Raw genomic sequence first — 21378 nt, forward strand, 5'->3', positions numbered from 1 at the left:
GACTGGGATAATCCTTGATCACACGCTGGCTTCTCTGAGGTCCCTCAGAGATTGTATTGTAAATGCTAAATCTGCTTTACAGGTGATAACACTGAAGCTAAAGGAAAGGGAAATGTTTTACACAGCTGATTAAGTCTCTGTCCGCTTGACATGCCGACACAGCACTTTCTCAATCCCTTTTAAATCCCGTAGTAACCCCCGACCGCTTGTCAACCGCCCACTGAAACTTACGAGTCACGAGTCATCTTGGCATCAGCGACGGCTGAATCCTGCAACTCCACCGAAAAGAAAGTCTGCCGTTGGAAGCCGTTTGCTCAAGTGTCCACTTTCTCCACAGACTGGGCAGAGTGAGCAGCTGCTTGACCGGCTGCTGGACTGGCTGTCTGACTTCAGAGCGTGTGGTGTGTGGTGGGGGGGTGGGGAGTCGACCGGTGTTTAGACGGACAGGGACAGTGGGGGAGGCCCCTCCACGCCCACCCACCTACCCGCAAGGCCCCATCTCCACCCACACTCACGAACCTCACTGGTGCCAGGGTTAAAAGTGGAGCAGCTGAGTGGGTGGGTGGGTGGGGGTGCAGTGAGTCTACAGTTGGGTGGAGGGGGTCATTGAGGAAGGCAGAATGTCTCTCTGCCCTGTCCAAAAATAGATCCCCTGACCTGCACACATCACCGGCCTGGATTATGTGAAGGATTGTTAAGGCCAATGCAAGGTTTAGTCATAGTGAAACAGATGTTACCATCTGTTACCAAAGAAGGAAACATGTCATCCTCAACAAATGATGCCATTGAGAAAATCAGTGACATCATCCCTCCAGCTTTCAGCCAAATCCAAAGTCATGTGTTGAAATGTTGACCTACATGGATGAATTCCATTCAGCTGCTTCAGTTTCAGGCTCCTGGTTCGTGCTGACTCACTTTCCACTGTCAGGGTTCACTGGGACACTTGAACAGAGCACAGCCATTGTTAATGTTATTGCAAACATCTGTGACTTTTCAGCCAAGACCATTGAAAATGTCTGTGATGAAGAAAAAGGCCTACCCTGTAAAAACATACCCATGAAATCAACGATTATTTCATGTGTTCATGTGCACAGTGAATTAGCATAATGCTACTAATGCTGTGTATCCAGTTGAAAATTACAGGAATCAAAGAGTTACCGTAATCAAATAATCAAGGTGCCACTGCAGGAAATCACAGTAAACTATTTTGTCCTGGGGGAAATCACAGCACGCAAGCGTTTTAATGTCAGATTCGCTAGAGGTGGTTGATTGCATTTTGCAAAAAATACATGAAAATTTAGCCCATCCTCCCTAAGGTGTGATGACCCCCACCCATAAACCCAGCATGCTTTTATGGACTGGAGGCTTTATGCCCACCGTCCTAAGGTCAAGGTCCTGAACATGGTCAGAGAAGACGATACAGGCAGAAGGCAGATAAATATATCTCCATTCACTTCTAGTGGATGATGATTGATCATCGGTAAAAACAGATATTGCCTCGTAGCCAAGGAAACCCTCCAATGAACACCAACTGTGTGGCACTGGCATCAGAAGAGCAGGACACGACCAATCGGCGGAGGTATTAATAGACTTGCCAGACAAGCCTTCCTCCGTTTGGCTTTGTTTCTGTTGGTCCTGCAATGTACATTAAGCACTGGTGACGGCCAAGAGACAGTTCACTTACTGCCAGCTTAACAGGATAATATCAAACAATGCAGCAAACAAACAATGTGAAGTAAGCACAGATGGGGAAAAGCTTGTGAGGCTACTCCCAGTAATGACTGGCCACAGGATCAACTCTACTTAAGGATGATGCTTTTTCAGTTGTGTCTCAAACTAAGGGTGTATTCAGACCTGTGGCTCGTTTTCTTTGTTTCAATTCAGGGGCTAAAATGATACAATTGTTGTATTTTTCTTTTGGGTCGGTTGTGTTCACAAGGTAACAGTCCCAAGTGGTCCAAAGTTGTATACAAATGCCATGTGCGAACCAACTGTTCTCTCATTGGTCAGAAACCTTACCCAGAAGGAGGAGGAGGTTACCCAGGAAAAACAAAAACCATGAAATAGAGGTCTCAACTGGGCTGAAAATTAAAACCCGACCCAGTCCAAACACAACTTGAACCCAGCTCAAAAACAAACAAACAAAAAACAAACGGGGGCTAAACGCTCCCTTTTTCGGAACAACTGCTCCAAACGAGCCAGGTCTGAATACCCTAAATTTAAGTACACCCAAGATATTTATCAACCCAAGAACTGTATTTCAAGATTCTCATTGAGATTAAAGATAACGTGTCCACTACCCAGAGCTCCTCTTCCATTTTGGTTCTCTTGTTTGATTGTAGACACTGCACAGTGAATGCAGGTGCAGCTACTATTTTAAATACCTCTGCAGTATTTGAGATACAGTTGAAAGACACGAGTTGCCACAAGCTGCATTTCCCATTAACATGCTAGCAGCTCATTTCCTGCACTGCTTCAAATAGGTCAAACGATAAAGTTTGATGACCAACTATGCCACACTGGCATTTAGACAGCTGGCAGCCTCAAAGGCCTTCATTCAGAGAACATTATAAAACACCCTCTGTTACAGTTGTGCAGATGACTACCCATCGCCTGCATATAATCAGAGTGCCATGCACCTGTCTAAACATCAAAGGTAAAATACATTATAATGGACTGGAAACAAAGTGGAAACAGTGGTTGGTGAGGTACTGTCCAAGTTGCTTGTGGAAGGCCCAGGTGAGGAGTCCTCTACTCACACTCATCTAGTACCAAAGAGTTCTTCATGTCAGTACTTAAAAAGACGTTAGAATTTCAGTTGCACTTTTAATAACTACTTTCAATTTATAATTATTAATTATTAATCAATGATGCTGATTACATCTTGCTGGTATTTATTCTTTAAATACTGCAAAAATATTTCTTCACAATCAAGGTATCAACTGTACCATTTACTCTGTCTTTCTATTGACTTGTGTGCAGATGCAGGCAGTCCCTGGTCGCCCATGTCTTCAGCTGAAGCAGAAACTGTTGCATCCTGTCAAACCCCAGTCACACAACCACTCAGTGTACGAACAGCATTTGGTTGGCCAGGTTCCAGGTGCCATGGGACAAAATGAGGCCCCCTCTCACAAGAGCCATTGGTGCTGGTAAGAGGCCAGAGGAAGAAGATCACAGACATCTGCTGAAAGTCAGTGTCGATTGCACTAGAAAGCACTACTAGAAATAGACACGCTATGACTAAACAGCATTGGCAAAAGCTATTACCCAGAAGTATCCAGGAAGCTTTTTAGACAGAACTCAGGAAGTAGAAATAATTGGACGTGGATACTTCAGTTTACAGACGCAGCTCAAGACCAGAATTGAGTATGTCAACAGAGACAACACATTCTCCCATCTGAGGAAGTCTGGACACTCTCAGAGTCAGTGATGATAACCAGTGGGAAGTGCTAGAATTGACAGTTCTGGGTGTAATAGTTGGCAGCCACAGGAGTTCCCAGAGGGGGAAACATCAGCATCACTTGAGGAAAAAAGGACAGACGTGGATGTGCTAAGTCAGGAGACACTCATTGGGGCGGGGGGGGGGGTCTTCTTCTTCAGAAGACATCAACACCAGGAGCACCAATATTTTAGATTGGCTCCTGTCAGATTCAAAAGTCCAAATCATCTTCTCCGAGATAGCTGCATAAAGAAAATAAGCAATTTTAAGCCATGGAAGGTAAAGGGGGCATGGGTAAACACAGTTATTCTCTTCTTTCTCTCCCATCCATCTGTTAGAAGTTACTCATAAGTTTAAAAGCAAGTGCTTCAACAGATTTATGTTTGTAACATTATCATTATTTCCCTCCAGCTCCATCAGTATCTCCTCTTTTTCCACTGTGTTCATTCACTGTCTCTGCTCTGCTCTCCTCAGCTCACCTCAGGCATTGATGTGGTCTCTATGGTGATGTGCTTTTCATTCCCTTGGAGAGGAACAGGCCGAGTGTCCGACTGACAGGATTAGGGAGGCACGGAGCAAAATGTGAATGTGTGTGTGTGTGTGTGTGTGTGTGTGTGTGTGTGTGTGTGTGTGTGTGTGTGTGTGTGAGCATGTCATTGTGTATGAGCTACACACCAGTGATGAAAAGTTCACCTCAGGTTTTTTCCATTTAAAGCAGAGCGTGCACATGCAAACCAATACTTTGTATAAACCAGCTTCTCTTTCCACTGATCTTTAAATCCATACTTGTTATATATTTTATGTTTGCATTCTTTGGGGCTACATTAACTACAGGTCCCGTTGCCTACAATGGGCAAATAACAAAATAAAAGACTCATCACATCCAGGAAACCACCACTTCATACTTTTGCCATCTGGAAAGCGCTACAGATGCCTGAAGAGTCGCACATCAAGACTCCTGTGCCATCAAAGAGCTGAATAGCAGCCTAAAGAACACATAGGCAACAATGGGTTGTGGAATTCCCAGCGAGCAATATGCAATATCCTTTTTGTGGACTTATGTTTCTATGCTTTTATACTTATATCTTATATGATGTTTTTATGGGTCTTATGTTTTGTATTTATTCTGTCTTGTGTGTGTTGTGTGGTACCACAGCGGAGCAGCAACGTGAATTTCGTTGAATTCTTTTTTTTTTCAATGACAATAAAGGCAATCTAATCCAATCTCTAGGGGAGTAGCCATTTGTCTATTACTTCTGGGCACGTAGCAGCACCACTGGCTGTCAGATGTCAGAATACACTCTGCACCGATTACATAACACTGAATGAAACTGTCCATGAGCACTGCATTACAAGCTGGACGGTTGGAAGCTAAATGACTTTTGTTTCACCGTTTCACCGTTACATTCATGCAGCGTGTACATTATTGTATTGTATTCAGTTTACTCTAATATACAGTTTAGCTTAGCTAACCCTTGTAAACTCACTACCAGGTGAAAAAGCTTGTTGGACAACATCACAGTCATGATTATTCATGTATTGAGAGTTGGTCACTTGAAAAGCTATAGCTCAGCTGATTAAATGGTACACAGGTTCGGCATAATATTGTAACCAGGTTGTAAACCTGTGATAAGGTCAATAAATGGCCCGTCTGTGTTTATGGGGTAGTACAGTAGAGTTCTAAAAGGGATAGTTCAACATTTTGGCAAATCCCTTTAGTCTTAGGAGTAGGTTCATTACCATGCATCAGCGGTTTTGCATGAATTTACCTCTAAAACAACTCTGTCTGGTAGCGTTCTGTTATTATCTCATAGCGTGGTGAATGTGCAGGTCACAACTTGTCCACCAGAGCGTTGTGGAGTTGTTGGATTGTGTGTTTGATGAGTTTGATGAGGGAAACCAAGAAATCCCATGACCCTCAGTAGCATAGCTCTGAGCAGCTCACGGCTCTGCTCCGCCGTTCTAAAAGTAGCTTGCACCAACATTTAAAGGCAACAAACCTTCTGCTATGACTATGGCGATTACGACAATGGGCCAATTTGCCAAAAATGTTGAACTATCCCTTTAACATATTTTCAATTATGTATTCATACATTTGTCGTGATGGGCAGTTCAAGTAGGCTGCAGGTCAAAGGTGGCAGTGCTGAGAGATATTCTAACAGACTCTGCCCAGTGGTCTAACGTGGAGCCTGAAAACCACTGTCAGATTTTTATTCTGTAGTTTTAAAAAGTCTGTTTACCGTGTTTTCTGGTCTGTTTTTGTTGTCAGATTCCCACATCGAGTCAGGCCAAGGGGATTGCAGCAATTAAGAAATAGGTTATGTTCACTGTTAAAAATATTTCCTGTAATTTTGTGTCCTAAAGGACAATTAAGCGCTGCATGAAGCTCAGTAATTATGTCCTGTGTGGGAATTAATTTCTAGGGCTACACCATGTTTAGACCCGTACAAAAATAATTCCTCTCAATCATCACTTTCTGACCCAGTAGAAGTGTGTGGTGTGAATTTAATCTGTGGTGTTTGTATCTGCAGAGACTTCCACCCATATTCTCTGTCTTTCTTCCAATTTTACCGTGACCCCTTCATTTGCCCTTATCTTTTACTTTTCATTGACTTCATCTTTATAGACTGATTTATCATTACAACACAACAAGCCCTAAGTAAACTCACACATACAAATGCACACATTTCTGCCCAGGATTTATTGCCTGACTAGTTGAACATGCTGAAAAAGGGAACAACACTGACTGTACAGATGTGTGTGTGTGTGTGTGTGTGTGTGTGTGTGTGGGAGGAGGTCGTGGAGGGGAGTGTTATGAGAAACATAAAAACACAGATCAGCCGGCATCATGCTGCTGACTTGGCTACGTTAAGTGCAATATGAACAGCAGACACTGGCTGCGGTTTGTAGCGATGCTCTGTTGCTACAATAAACACCAAGAGCCCCATCCATCAATCGAGCGTGTTCCATGTGGACACACCACCAGACTATGAGTGGGTGAAGGAAGGATCAATGTCATGATAGAATTTCCCATCCGCAGAAAGACCACAAATCAACATTTCCTGTGATGAGATGATGAGAGAGGGGATAGGATTTCACCTGGAAGATGCTCCAGCTATCCCTGATGCTTCATTATTACTTTGAGGTTTTAAGTTTTCTGGCAACAGACTCCACAAAGTGCGAGGTCCGAGCCTGGAGCAGAGCTGGCAGAGTGCCATGCAGCCAGGTCGAAGCTGGCCCAGGCGGGGGGTGCGGTGGGGGAGGGGTCTCGGCCGTGCTGGTGGAAAAATAAAGCTTGCGGTGTTGGCTGCTTGAGAGATGAGCAATAAGGAGCAGTGGATGAGGATGAGATGAAATGAGCTATAGGGAGCAGAAGGAGGTTCCATTCACTAAACCTCTGACGTCTCATTTAAAATACAAAGTACTACGAGCAAAGTAACAAAGTGAAACTTAAAGGGATAGTTCAACATTTTGGCAAATTGGCCCATTGCCATAATCCCTAGTCATAGCAGTAGGTTCGTTACCTTTAATTGTCAGTGCAAGCTGTTTTTAGAATGGCGGAGCAGAGCCGTGAGCTGCTCAGAGCTACGCTACGGAGGCTCATGGGATTTCTTGGTTTCCCTCATCAAACTCATCAAATACACAATCCAACAACTCCACAACGCTCTGGTGGACAAGTTGTGACCTGCACATTCACCACGCTATGAGATAATAACAGAACGTCAGACAGAGTTGTTTTAGAGGGAAATTCATGTAAAACCGCTGATGCGCGTTGCCTTCAGGGGCAGTTTTTTGGCAAGTAGTCTCTGCATTTTGTTCCGTTATTATCTCATAGCGTGGTGAATGTGCAGGTCACAACTTGTCCACCAGAGCGTTTTGGAGTTGTTGGATTGTGTATTTGATGAGTTTGATGAGGGAAATCAAGAAATTCCCTTAGCCTCCATAGTGTAGCTTGGAGCAGCTCACGGCTCTGCTCTGCCGTTCTAAAAACAGCTTGCACCGACAATTAATGGTAACAAACCTACTCCTAATTATGCTCCTATTATAGCAGTGGGCCAATTTGCCAAAATGTTGAACTATCCCTTTAAATCTCAAATTTTGCACTTTTCTTGTTTTATCTGAAGTGTTGATATGGTATGACAAATTTTAGATCAGCACTTAGAGCAATTTAACCTTGGATTATGCCATGGTTGGCGGAGCTTGGGGTGTGGCCAAGGTTGGTGTCCTGTGACATCACAAAGTTACAGAAGTCCTGACAGCTGGTTTTCAGGCTCAGCTAAATCATTTCTCTGTGGACTGAGGCTTTGATACGTTCACAGTATAGACCTGATTTATAACCAAAGACCATGTGCACATCTACAGGACTTTTATACATATGTTATAAAAGCAGTTTTTTTCCTCAGATGAAAGACTTGGGTAACTTGAGTTGTCTTGTCTCTTGGTTTCAATTGCAGCAAGATCCGCTACAGCAGACAAGCACCTAACGTCTATAGAAACTTATTATAATACGTTTATAGAAAGTTATATAAGTTTATATACATGGATTATAACCTGCAGTTATAATCCATGTCTCTGCTGTCGATCCATACACTCAGTTTGTTCCAAAAAGCTTTAAACTTTTGCCCAAATATAGCTAAATCCACAGCTTCTGACGCAGCTTTGGGGGCTGCTGCAACATGAGAGCGGTGCATTAGCCGTATTCTGGTGTTTGGAACATACTGAGCATAATCAAACACTGAGTCAGGAGCAAGAAATGTCTCAAAGGCTTCGTTCTTTCCCTTTAGCCTTTTATCATCTGCAACTTTATTGAATACATGTGGTGCTTTTCCACCGGCCCCCAGCAAATTACATGTTTTAGTCACACACAGTTGCATCTGTGGCACGACTGGTGCTCCGCCGTCAGCCGCGGATACTTTTAGAGAGGAACTGGTTCTGCAGACTCACTGTTTCTGCCAGCGTTTTACCGAGTCGCACAGGGCCCAAAAACGTCCCGCCAGCAAATTCCTTCTTTACTATCAACACTGAGCTGCTCCAATCAATATTTTTCATATAAACAATGGAACAAATGAAAAAGTGCAAAGTGAAACTGGGCAGTCAGAGAAAAGACGCTGCCGTTGTACCATGTTTCCCATAAATAAAACCACACCACACTGTGTCTTTTCACTCATGCACAACTTTGAAAATCTCCCCACAAGTCTCCATTAACAAAATAAAAGTCCAGTTCTCCACTGACTTCCTTCTCAGTCATGTTAGCAGAGCAGTTTGTAAAAAAAGAAAAAAAAGGTTTTGTCTCTGCCTCCTCCGTAGCCAGTTTGTGCTGAGCCTGTGGAATTCCTCTCACACAGGGGTCTGTTTGTGAGTGCGTGGGTGTTTTATTTAGGACTTTCAGGGAGCATTTCCTGGGACTGCGAGTGTGTGTGTGTGTGTGTGTGTGTGTGTGTGTGTGTGTGTGTGTGGGTGTGTGTGTGTGTGTGTATGCCCTCTGTGTTTTGTTGCACAGACTGCTGCCAGTCTGGTGAGGCCGTGCGGGCTGACGGCCTCTGCAGGCAGGAGAGATGATGAGCTACAGAAAAGAACAGATCTAAACAGAAAAGTTCAAAGCTCCACAGCAGAGAGTGGACCTTCTCATTAAAGGTGGAGACAACCTTGATGGTGCAACAACAACTCCAGGGCGATGATGATGAGAACCACAGAGGAAATCTCAATCTGCATTTCAAAGATACGCCATCGGCTCCACTAACATACAGTATACATGCTAACCACACGTGTGATCTCCATAAGAAGGAGAGGAGGCTGTCGTACCAAGCAGGAGTTCTTCTTGTTTTCTCCTTTTGGACAGAGCAACAAGTGTCCAACAAGACGACGTGTCTACAGCCGTCAGCCATGATGGCGGCTCTGTGAGGCTGTAATATGTTAGAAAACAAAATGTATGAAGGTGTGGTGTGTTTTGGTTTGGTTTTTTTAGTATTTTTACGCCTTAATTGACATGTGTTGAGGCTATGGTCCTCACTGCAGGCGACCCCGGTTCAAATCCCGTGCCGAGCGGTCCTATCCTGTGTGTCACCCCCCCCTCTGCCTCCCATTTCCTCCCTCTCTCTCTCTACTACCCTGTCCATTAAATGTGAAAAAGCCCCAAAAATATATTAAAAAAAGAAAAAGAAAGGGACAGGCAATGGAGAGACAAAGATGGGGTAAAAACATGCAGCAATCAGAGAAATCGAACCGCCATTGAGCTATACGATGCCCCAGAGGTGTGTGTTTTATCCATATACCTTGTGCTGAGTAAAATATATATATATACTGTATATATATATCAAATATATCAATCAGTTCTCATCCACCATCATTGTTTGCGATGCATACAGCCATGTTTGTGAATGGGACCCTCCTATTGGCTCTGGTTCCTGCTGTCTCAGCCAACTCCAACGTCTTTACTGTGAGCTGTTAATTGTTTGTACTGGGGTTACTCCGGATTATTCTGAGCCCAGAGCAAAGACAAGTTGCTCTAAGTTTATTGTAGTGACGGGAAAAGACAGATACGTCCAGTCTGATGTTTCGCTGAAGTGTAGGCTGTACGAAATGATTCTTCAAGATGCCAAAGAGAATGAGATAAGGACGACTTTACGCCTGAGTCATGATTTTCAGAGGATGAGGGGAATTCTGACGATGGGATTGATCCTTACGAGGAAAAATGAGTAATGCTATTATGAGATTATCCAAATACTGATGGATTATGTCGGATACAGAGGAGGAAAATCTGGATTACAGATCTATTGTTTTTACGCACTACAAGACCATTTTTAACATCCACTCAAGACAAACCTGCACTATACAGATTGATTGTAACATGGTAAAGTAAATGTATAGTAGGTAAACTGACCCCACATTGGTGTTAAGTATGCCACGTGTCCCTGTGTGTCACTCTGGATGAGGTGTATCATATTAGGGACATACAGACAGAAAACAATCAACATTACTTACAAAAAACAACAAAATACCAATCAACACAGTGCGAACGAACAGGTTTAACTCATACACAGAAGAAGCAAGAAACACAGAAATGTGTTTGTGTTTTAATGAGCTGCTTCCCTCTGTTACAGTGCACCGAGATCTTTGTAGACTGACTGAATGATGATAATTAGCAGAGGTGTGCTGATCCTGGGATGGGCAAAACTTTGACGTTTTTGTGAAAAATGACAGCTTTAAAAGATGAAAACACAACGGTGTGGAAAGAGGGACAGTGTGAAAGTCATCACAACGGAGGAACAGGAAAATGTGAAGATAAGTCTGCAGGTGCACGAGGCAGAAAAGACAAAAAAAACAACAGTACGGCAAAGACCCAGCTGGAAGGTTTAGCTGGCACAGGAGAGGTGATGCTCACACGCTTTACATCAGAGAGGAACCAGACACAAAAGTCACATATACTATGTCTACCACGCAACATCTGGGTAAAGGAAAAAGCCAGGGTTGCAAAAAAAAGCAGCATTCATGAGAGGAACTTCCTCTGAACTTGAGATAAAGACGCTCGGCTTGGACTTTGACACAAGACACGTTGTAAGGATAATGGGAAATATGGATTCCACTAAATATCGACATACTCCTGCAGCCAGTGAGGAAAATCTAAGTGAAAAGAGGCTGGCTCTCACAACAGGACAATGATCCAAAGCAAACCTCAAAATCCACCATGAACCACTTTAAGCTTCTGGAGCGTCCCTCTCAGTCAACATCATTGAAAATCCTCAGCTGTATCGGAAATATTCTGCGAGCGCCTCAAAATATGGACAAGTGGGTGGAAATTCCTGAATCAAGACTTTTAGTGTGTCTGCAAGTTGTGCTATCTGACACAGAGGGAGTCACTCACTGAGAGAGGAGCCAGCGCTACAATTCATCTTTAATGGTTTTTTGTATCTTTACAAGTGAGAGCCACGGATGAGGTTTGCAGGACAAAACAAGAGCTGTGCCTCGGTGTCGTGTAGATGTTAAATATTTCACAAGATAATTGAAAGAAATGTTGCTGCTGCTACTAAAAGTGAAGTCAGGAGATCACTTGAGTGATTATGAGGAATTCTATGGCCATCATTGAGACCTGTGCAAAGTTTAATGAATATTCAGACAGTTGTTGTTGAGATTCTGCCGTGGAAACCAGCAAAACCTTCCTCCTTTCCAAGACTCCACTCCAATCCAAATGATCAAGAAAAGGTTTATTTGCATAAATAGAAATAACGATAGACTAAGCGAGCTTCAGGTTGGACCAAGGCCAAAACAACAAACAAAAGGAATCTAACTGAAGGAGGAAACTAACCTGTAAGGAAACAAACACCGAGGACTAACATCCCTAAGCTCACTAAGGAAGAAACAGGAGAAAATGGTCCAACATAAATGGCGGACGGTCCACCCCTACACAAACACAATAATAAGTGTGGCTGGTTGGGTGAGAGGAAGGATGCTCTCGGCTTCACTCTGCATCCACACCAGCACCATCATGGTATTTATAGCCACAGCCCAAACCCTATAGCAGTCAATCCTGACCATGACCAATCATGGAGGAGGAGCAGGAGGACTCTGCTCATCACCTCTACAGCATCATCACATGTGGTGATGATGACAAACAATCGACAGCCAAGCACACACACAACCCAAGAGTCCCTGAATGAGACTTAATTACTTCTAGATGAGCCCTTTGATGGACAGAGGAACAAGCAGAGTGTTAAACAAGGACTCGCACATGAGGTCTGAGCCTCAGCAGCTCCATCATATTAACAAAGTGTCAGAGAACACAGTGGTCAGACTGTGGAGCTCTGGGTCCAGTCTGCTGCTGTGGTGAGAAACAAAGAGAGAGAGAGAGAGAGGAGGACAGTAAGCAGACTGGTGGTGGAGAAGCAAACAGCAGTGGTGCCTGCAGACAGAAGAGGAAGCTGTTTCACACTTTACATGTTGGGCTTTTAGCTGACAGCAGCTTTAAAGCCTCAGCAGCACAAGCCTTCATTAATTATCTTGTTAGTCCTGTATTTTAAAAGCCGAGCGTTTCGTAATGTGTTCGTTCCATCCACGCTTTGCAACTTCTGGAAAAAGTGCAACACAAACACTACTATTAATTATAGCAGCAGCTCTCAAGTATTGGATGCTGCAATTTAATCTCTGCGCTTTATTAACAAGGTATTTTTACTGCGGAGGCCTGGGGCTACAGTCACAGAGAGGTTATCATCCCAATACCAACTATTTTCTGGAAATGTTTCAGAGCTGAAATTAATAGGAAAAAGTAATTCAATCAACCCTGAGGTGATGAAGAGCTGAAAAGCAGTACTCTTCATCCTGTAATGTTTCTTTTTCTCTTTTCCCCGTAAAGTTTTAATTTGTATTTACATTTTTTTAAAGGTATAATATGTAGGAATTCCCCCTATCTAGCGGTGCGGTTGCATATCTGAACGTATTCTTGATGTTGCATTCAGGTGAAATCGGGCAGACGTCAGACAGACAACAGACGCTGCATGTAACAGGATAAACAAGCATCTATGTAAACAAGTGGTCCGCCAGCACGAGGCAAAACAATACAGGCATGACAATATGTTGTCATTTTTTATTTTATTTATTTAGAAGTCAGGACAATGCACATTAATGAACATGTACCGTAGTACCTGTAAATGCGGCAGATTGTAGCCCGAGGGCTAATTTCCATCTGCAGTCCTCTAGGCAGGTTGGAGTTACAATACAATACAATACAGAAGGTTAGAATACATTTTAAGTAGAAAATAGCATAAACACATACAATATTACAACGCATATGTTAAGACAGACGGCCGTCTGCCTGACTGCACCTGAATGCAACATCAGTGCCTCCGTCCTTCCTCACACTACACAGTGGTGACAGTTTTAACAGGCGCTACCTGGAAAACTTTCTCCCCGAGCCGACAGCTCCGCTGAGTTTCCGTGGTTACCTACGGTCACGCTGCCACTCAACGTAAAAAATGGCGATGTAACATGGCAGCCTCGGTTCAGTGCGTCGCCCACTTATGTATTTGTAACAACTTGTAACAACTCATTCTAAGGTACGAGAAAGCTTTCATTTGTATGCAGGTGTGATTCGACTTCAGTGAAATACTATACTATACTATACTATACTATAGATTTTTGCTAAAAAAAAAAGCCAAATAAGTTACACACTGGGGCTTTAATGTTTACGTCCCTACAGCAGATTTTTTATTTTGTTAAATGATTCATGAGTAACACTGATATAGCTGAGAACAGAAAAAGATGGCAACATTTTGTTTATGAATGTATCAGTAGCTGAAATAAAATAGTATTGGAGAGGGGGGAAAAAAAGCTGACCCCTCTGGGCTACCGTAGCCACTGTGGTTTTTCAGTGGATCCAGATGAGCCTGAACCAAACGTATGAATCACCTGGAGAACCATTAAGATGACTGTGTGTGTGCACATATCTTGTTCCACATTCCTTTATGAAGCCTGTGGAAACATACGACACACACACACACACACACACACACACACACACACACTGTGGTATGATCCATGTGGCAAGATGCAGGAATTACTGTGACTCCACCACAGTGGAAAAATCGACTTCAGCTATCGGCTCTCATGAAGATTCATGAGACAACAAACTAAATTCTTCGTCCTTTTCTCTCCTCCTCCTCTCCATCAGATTCCAGTGAGTCAGTGAGGCCCGCGATGGAAAAGCTACAGCAGTGTTTAGCTGGAACATAATACGGCAGCGAGCCACACATCAAACTACTCACACCATCTTTCACAGGGGCAATCCCATTCATCGCTGCCCCAACCCCCATTTTTAAAGAAACTAATAATAATGACACAGGGTGAACTGACTTGTCACTGAGGGAAAATAAAATAAATAAAAAAAATAAAAAAAAAGAAAACTTCACTGCCGTCTTCTGGCATAAATCCCAGATCCAGCTGCCACCAAATCCTAATCAGTTTCTGAGCCTCCTGCTGACAGCCTCTGCAGGAGCTGAGCTGGAAACACAAACTGCTGAAAGTAAATTTGGCTGTGATTCAAATTGAAACATCCTCGTCTTATTAAATAACTCATAACAGCAGATTTACATAAATATTGTTTTTTATAGTGTGGGATTAGAGTGAACAGGATGTTATGTAAGTACTTCAAAATAAAGGCCGCTTCGCAGGCTGAATCCTCCCTGCTGCGTGATGCCAGATATACTGCTAATAAAAACAAACCGGCGATCGCTGAAATGCATCGTCACAAACTGCAACGGTAGCAAAACCCCGGCCTACTGCAACCCCCCCCACCCACCCACCCAAGTCTGTCCAACCAACAGATAAGAGTAAAAGTGTGGTCACAGGCTTTGTGTGCATGGCTGCTGTTTCTGCACAGGTCCTATTACTCAGTGAGGAATTTCACAAAGACAACAGCAGCTCAGCAAAAGCATCAGCAAGAGAAACAAAAAGCCCTGATGAAGCTGCCAGCTCCCCTCCTCCTCCTCCTCCTCCTCCTCCTCCTCCTCACCTGACTCTCCTCTTTGCTTATGTGTTCTCCTCTTGCAGAGCTCAGAGCCTCCCTGCCTGTTCTCAGACCAGGCATTAGCCTTGCACTTCCTGTCCTGCTCCACCAGATACACAATGATTCTGCTGATGAAAAACCTTGGCAATAAACTTCATCTGAGAATCAAGACACATTTAGTGATACCAGACACAATAATATCACACTTAAATAACATCAATTCAAAAGAGGCATTATATATTTGTAGTAAACTGCTACAGCTGTCGTCTAATGATGCTTCTACAAATGAGTCCAGTAGCATTGCACAGCTTTTGTTGAAATTCTAAAAAAACAATGCACCTCGATAAAATTGCACCAATTCTCCAGAAACTGCATTTATACAATTTGATACTACTGTATATAGTTTCCTGTATGTAGTATTTCGGTACATTTGCATGTATGTAAATAGTGTTTTTGTGCCTTCTTTTCATGCCAACTTGTTTATTTTTCATTCTTTTTTTTCTGTGTTACTGCCCCCTTTTAATCCTTATTTTAGGCCATGCTGACGGGTTGTGCAATGTTGTTATTGTGTATTCCATGTATGATATGTGTGCGTTGTCTGCAGTAAATGACATTGTTACCACAGCAGCACCAGACAGAAAAGTATTAATAAAGTATCTTTAACTTTAAAGCAGATGTAAGCGATCCGGTCGTTTTGGCTAACTTCCTGTCAGCCGATGGAGTTAGCAGTCCCCGCCCTCGTCCCTACGTCACCACATTCACGCGCATCCCTTGGCTGCACACACAGAGAGGACCGCCCCTTTAAGCCATTCTCTCTCCTCATTGGATAAAGGTTGTAGGATACAAGGAAAGTTTTCTCCTCGGCTTACAGCAGAGCAGAGTGACTGACAGACCCGTGTTTCGGAACCCAACACTGATTGCTGTCGGAAGATATAACTATTTAAGACTTATATTAACACAAACATTCCGCTTACTTCTGCTTTAACTTATTTTATATGCCTGCATCTTAAATATCAAGACACATTTTTTCTATGTGCTAAACTTAGAAATAGACACGTTTCTCATTCTGGTCCTGAATGAGTTTCTGAGTTATGGTCCACAACATGCTTTGTCTGGAGAACAGAAATCGACAGAACAGAAATCTGAAGCTGTAGTGGACATTAAAAAAAGAAAAAAAAAGCCTGGCCTGATGGATCTAGATTTCTGCTGACTCAGCAGATTGTAGGGTCGGAGTTTGGCATCAACAGCACGAGTCCATGGTGCCAACCTACCTCGTGTCAACAGTCCAGGCTGCTGCTGGAGCTGTGATGGTGTGACAAATGTTTTCATGACTCACTTTGTGCCCTTAATACCAATCAGTCATGGTTTGAATGCCACAGTTGATCAGAGTATTGTTGCTGAGCATGTTCATGGACACAGTTCAACATCTTGTAACGGCCACTTCCTGCACAATAATGCTGCATGTCTAAGAGCTTAAAGGGATAGTTCACCCCAAATTGAAATTTCACTCATTACCTACTCACCCTGTCGACTAAGGGCTGGGAGAAGTTTCAGAGTTATCCGTGCCTTCTCAGAGTTACAGGGGGTCTCGGCATATATGAAATATAGACTTATTAAATTTTTTCGGGACAATTTCGCATTTCGGGGCTTCAATACAAGACGGACATTACATACGAGCACTATGGAGGTATTTGGATGTTTTTTGGTGTGTCTTTTTGTTACGAAGACAGTTGGTATCCATTTGCAACCGTTATATGGACACGCACTGCTACGTCGAGACCCCCTGTAACTCAGAGAAGCCACGGAGGACTCTGAAACTTCTCATGTCCCTTAGTCAGGCACGTGCACACATAGGGCCCAAAGGGTGCTTGAGCCCCTGCCCTTTTTGCCTCGTATTAAAAAGTGCCCTTTTAAAAAAATATATATATTATTTTTTTTTTTCAATAAATGCATTCCTGTTGTGCATGAGGATGTAAACAACCGCGCTGTAAAAATGCCACGTCAGAAGTCATGACTGAAATTGGTCCAGCGTGTTGACTGCAGTCCTGAAGGCGTGCAGGCTTTCTCTACCGACTAAATAGTAACTGTAATTTATTTTAATTTATTTATTTTTATCCCTGCCCTTAGTCGACATGAGGGTGAGTAGATAATGAGTGACATTTCAATTTTGGGTGAACTATCCCTTCAAGTCGTCCCTGTCACGACAGGGAGCTTCAGTGAACTTCAGTGACCTCCTCAGTCTCCAGGCTTGGACCAGATGATCACCTTTGCAGGTTATAAATGCTAACAGCATTGATCCTGCCTTTGATACTATGGGGATTGGGGAATGATCAGGTGCAGACAGGCTGTGGCAGTGTGACGAGGTGAGATCCAGCCCAGACATCCACAGAGGAGCCGCTGGAACAACAGTGTTAATATTCAGACAGTGACACAAGAATCAACACTCTTTTAAGTCTGTGTGTGTTTCACTTTCTCTTTCCGTCAGTGCAAAGTGCTGCTGGATTCTCCGGTAGGGATGATGTATGTCAGATAGCAGGCTGCGGCTTTAAGCCCCGGGCAGCGCTGGACCTGCATACTGATTAGTCCCAGGTCTGAGCTGAGGAAGTTAGGAGATTTCTCTCAGTCTCCAATAGACACACTCACACACACGGATATAAACACACTCATGACTGCAGTCGGAGCCCTGAAAAATTGGCTGCGTTTGCTGTGTGAAACAATAGCTACGACCCATCTGTTAGTGTGGGCGTGAGAAAGACAGAGAAAGCTGAGAGAAGCGACTGAGAGGTGAGGTGTGAGAAGACGATGGAGGAACAAGATATAAATGAATGAAAAGAGGGAGACAGAGAGGGAGAGAGAGAGAGAGAGAGAGAGAAAAGCAGACAGAAAGAGGAGTGAAAGACAGAACAGCTGAAAATGGCGTTCACGTTGTCAAAGATCTGCTAAAGAGCTGCTAATGCACCTGCTGCTGCTCATCGCGCAATAATGAGGAAAAATAACAAGTACAAGGGAGAAAAAAAGGTGGAGTATCAGCTTTAAGCATCCAGATAAGGAGCTGCATCAGCACAGACGGTGACACTTTAACTGAGAAGAGGCTGCAGGGAGAGATGGGTGGAGGCTTCATATGCAGCTGAGATGTCGAAGTGAGCCTAAAGCCCTGTGTCTGTTTCTTCACACACAGAGGCTCTTAGCTTAACTGTGACTTATATAACATTAGAAATCCATTGAAAAATATGAGCTCCTTTATTCAAGTCTGTGCATCAAACATCCTCAAGTTGATAGAAAGAGAAACTTAAAGCATAAATTCAGGGACTGAGAGGAGATAGATAAAGATGAAAGTGAAACAGAGATGAGGAAAGAGAGAGCAAGCAGGGGAAAGAAAGAAAGAAAGAAAGAAAGAAAGAAAGAAAGAAAGAAAGAAAGAAAGAAAGAAAGAAAGAAAGAAAGAAAGAAAGAAAGAAAGAAAGAAAGAAAGAGATACACCGTAGAGCACACGTGAAGCATTTCTCTTTATCTTGAGTTGATAAAGACTTATTGGCTCACACACTGTGAGATGAAGGACAGACACCACTCCATGTCTCCGTCTTTCTCTCTCACACACACACACACACAGAAACACACACACTGCTGGTAGTTTTCCTTGGTAAAGACCCATGTGTTTGTTGGCGAGTATTTTCAGCAGTGTGTCAGCCCACACTTTTAGAGCCTAATCGATTGGTCATAAAAAATAAAAAGCCAAAAGATCCAAAGATTCAGTGACTCTCAGGAGTATTTCTGGCAGCAGCACAACTCCAGTGTGTTTAGGACACTGTCAATACTAGATTTCAGGTAGTAGACATTCAATTGTGGTCAGGTGCTTCTTGTTTGCTTTAATTGTCCTTAAGATGTGTCTCAAAATTGACAGCAGTCCAACTGTGGCAAACTGGCTTGATTGGACACAGCTAAGAAAAGCACACACCGGGGAAGTGTCACAATTGCAGACTTGAACCAAGTCATTCAGGCCAAGGAGCTCTCTGTAGACCTCTGTGATCAAACTATGGTGAGGCACAGGTCAGGGCAAAGGGTATCAAACCATTCCTAAAGTGTTTAGAGCTCCCAGAGCACTATAATGAAAGAAGTTTGGAAGCAGGACTCTTCATAGAGTTGACCCTCTGACCAAACACAGTAACAGAGTCAGAAGGACCTTAGAAGGAAGAAACTCTCTGGTCTGATGAGACAAGAATGGAGCTATTTGATCAACAATGAAGACTATGTCTGGCAAACTGCTCAGGACCTGGATAATACTGTACCAGCCTTACGGTGAAGTATGGTGGTGGCTGGGGGCCAGGGAGACTGGTCAGACCTAAGGCTAGGGATGGATGTCAGCAAATACACAGACCATGTGGCAAATCTTTCAGCAGTGGAGTCCCCTGAAGGAAACAGCCAACAGCCTTGGGGTGTCCCTTAAAGCCAAGACTTAAACACCATAGAACACTAGATACATGAAGATCAGTTCACACTTCACAGACTCTTTCCATCAAATCTGATGGAGCTTCAGAGGAGATAAACTGCCCTGGTCTTCATGGCTTGTAGAGGCTGTTGGATAGACTTAGCCAGACGTATGGAACTGCTGCTGAAGAGGCTTCTACAGAAAACTAAATTGTGTTATCAGGATTCATGGGGAAAATTGAGTTAAAGGGATAGTTCACCCAAAATTGAAATTTCACTCATTATCTACTCACCCTCATGTCGACTTTGGGCTGGGAGAAGTTTCAGAGTTATCCGTGGCTTCTCTGAGTTACAGGGGGTCTCGGCGTAGCAGTGCATGTCCATATAACGGTTGCAAATGGATACCAACTGTCTTCGTAACAAAAAGACACACCAAAAAACATCCAAATACCTCCATGCTGCTCGTATGTAATGTCCGTCTTGTATTAAAGCCCCGAAATGCGAAATTGTCCCGAAAAAAAATTAAATAAGTCTATATTTCAAGCTTGTTTGTAGCGGAAGCTCCTCTTCCTGGTTCGTCAATTTTGGACGAACCAAAACTACAAAACAAGCTTGAAATATAGAGTTATTTAATTTTCAATTTCGCATTTCGGGGCTTCAATACAAGACGGACATTACATACGAGCAGCATGGAGGTATTTGGATGTGTGTCTTTTTGTTACGAAGAAAAGTGGTATCCATTTGCAACCGTTATATGGACATGCACTGCTACGCCGAGACCCCCTGTAACTCAGAGAAGCCACGGATAACTCTGAAACTTCTCCCAAATTTCAATTTTGGGTGAACTATCCCTTTAATTTCATCTATTTAAAGTCTAATAATACAACCCAATAGATCTATGATCTGCCACCTCCTGATGACCATGATCTCAGTGACTGGCCTTTTTCTTGATTCATGTTTTCCATTGCTTACTTTTAGTTCTTTTTTAACAGTAAAGACGTGCACAAATTGTATTGTGTTTTGAAAGGTGCCTTGTATAGTCTTGGGTGATAGATTTTCTCTAATATTGAATATTTCGTTTAGAATATGTTCATAATTTTGAAAAATAATCCTGCAATAATATTGTATAGTGTTATGTTTGGACTGTATGAACACTTGGAAATCATCTAAGCCTTGTCTGTAAATAAAGTCATTCTCAGATACACAGAAGCACAAAGCTACAAAAAAAAGTCACCTCTAATGTCACACATTCCAAAAACAAAACAAAATGACATTTTCTCACACCAGCTGACCATGCACACAACCTGACGAAGGGTGTTACTGTGTTTTTATGATAAAGTATACGGGCTGGGACAGATCGTCACTTGTGACCCTTGACCTGAGCAGGAACAACATAGAGAGGAAAGAGGGAGGACACACAGCTGCTGTAGGACAGAGGACAGATGGACAAGCAGAGCAGCCACCTGTCTTCACTCTTCACACACATTTACACCCAGACAGTGAGTTTTCTTCGACCAAGATCAGCATCTCATCAAACTGCCCCCCCCCCCCCCCCCACCCGACACAGGAAAATGCCCACAGTGAGTATGAGAGGAAGAAGAGAGCATCTACCCTAGACTGGACCCTCCCCAGCCCCCACCAAACACACACACACACACACACACACACACACAGGCGGGCTGGCAGGGTGGGGTATTGGGCATTAGGCTGGCAGCAGCGTAACAGGCTGCCACATAAGCCTCTTCTAGTTTTTACTACCAGTGACATCTGCTGCCTGAGGTTACATGTGTGGATACAGCACAATGCTGATAAAACAACAGCGCTGAGAGCAGTGCTGACAATATGATGTGCACAAAAATGATATGAGCACAGAGGAGAAAAAACTCAATTGGATTTGAATAATAGAGGTCATTTTAATCCCCCAGTACAAACTAAAAAAGAAATGACTGCAGGTTTTGGATTTGTGTCTCTCTTCCGTTTTTTTTTTTTTTTTACTGAAGCAGCAGTGTAAAAGGATTTC

At 43.2% G+C, this 21378-nt stretch overlaps 1 protein-coding gene across 3 annotated transcripts in view; it reads right to left on the bottom strand.

Moving 5' to 3' along the window:
• Positions 1 to 21378, bottom strand: part of enah (ENAH actin regulator) — a 132311-nt gene that overhangs the window by 93725 nt on the left and 17208 nt on the right. The window contains exon 1 of one of the 3 annotated variants that reach the window (XM_085770130.1): positions 232 to 401. The exons of 1 other annotated variant lie outside the window; for it this stretch is intronic. In XM_085770130.1, the coding sequence (XP_085626256.1) occupies positions 232 to 245 (14 nt within the window). In that variant the 5' untranslated portion in view covers positions 246 to 401. Of the gene's footprint in view, positions 1 to 231; positions 402 to 21378 lie in introns of those variants that run through there. One more of the 3 variants, XM_085770128.1, reaches the window with a different exon arrangement.

The sequence above is a fragment of the Trachurus japonicus genome, chromosome 24 (assembly GCF_045865225.1).
Source record: "Trachurus japonicus isolate A0001 chromosome 24, Traja_1.0".
NCBI classification, from domain to species: Eukaryota; Metazoa; Chordata; class Actinopteri; order Carangiformes; family Carangidae; genus Trachurus; species Trachurus japonicus.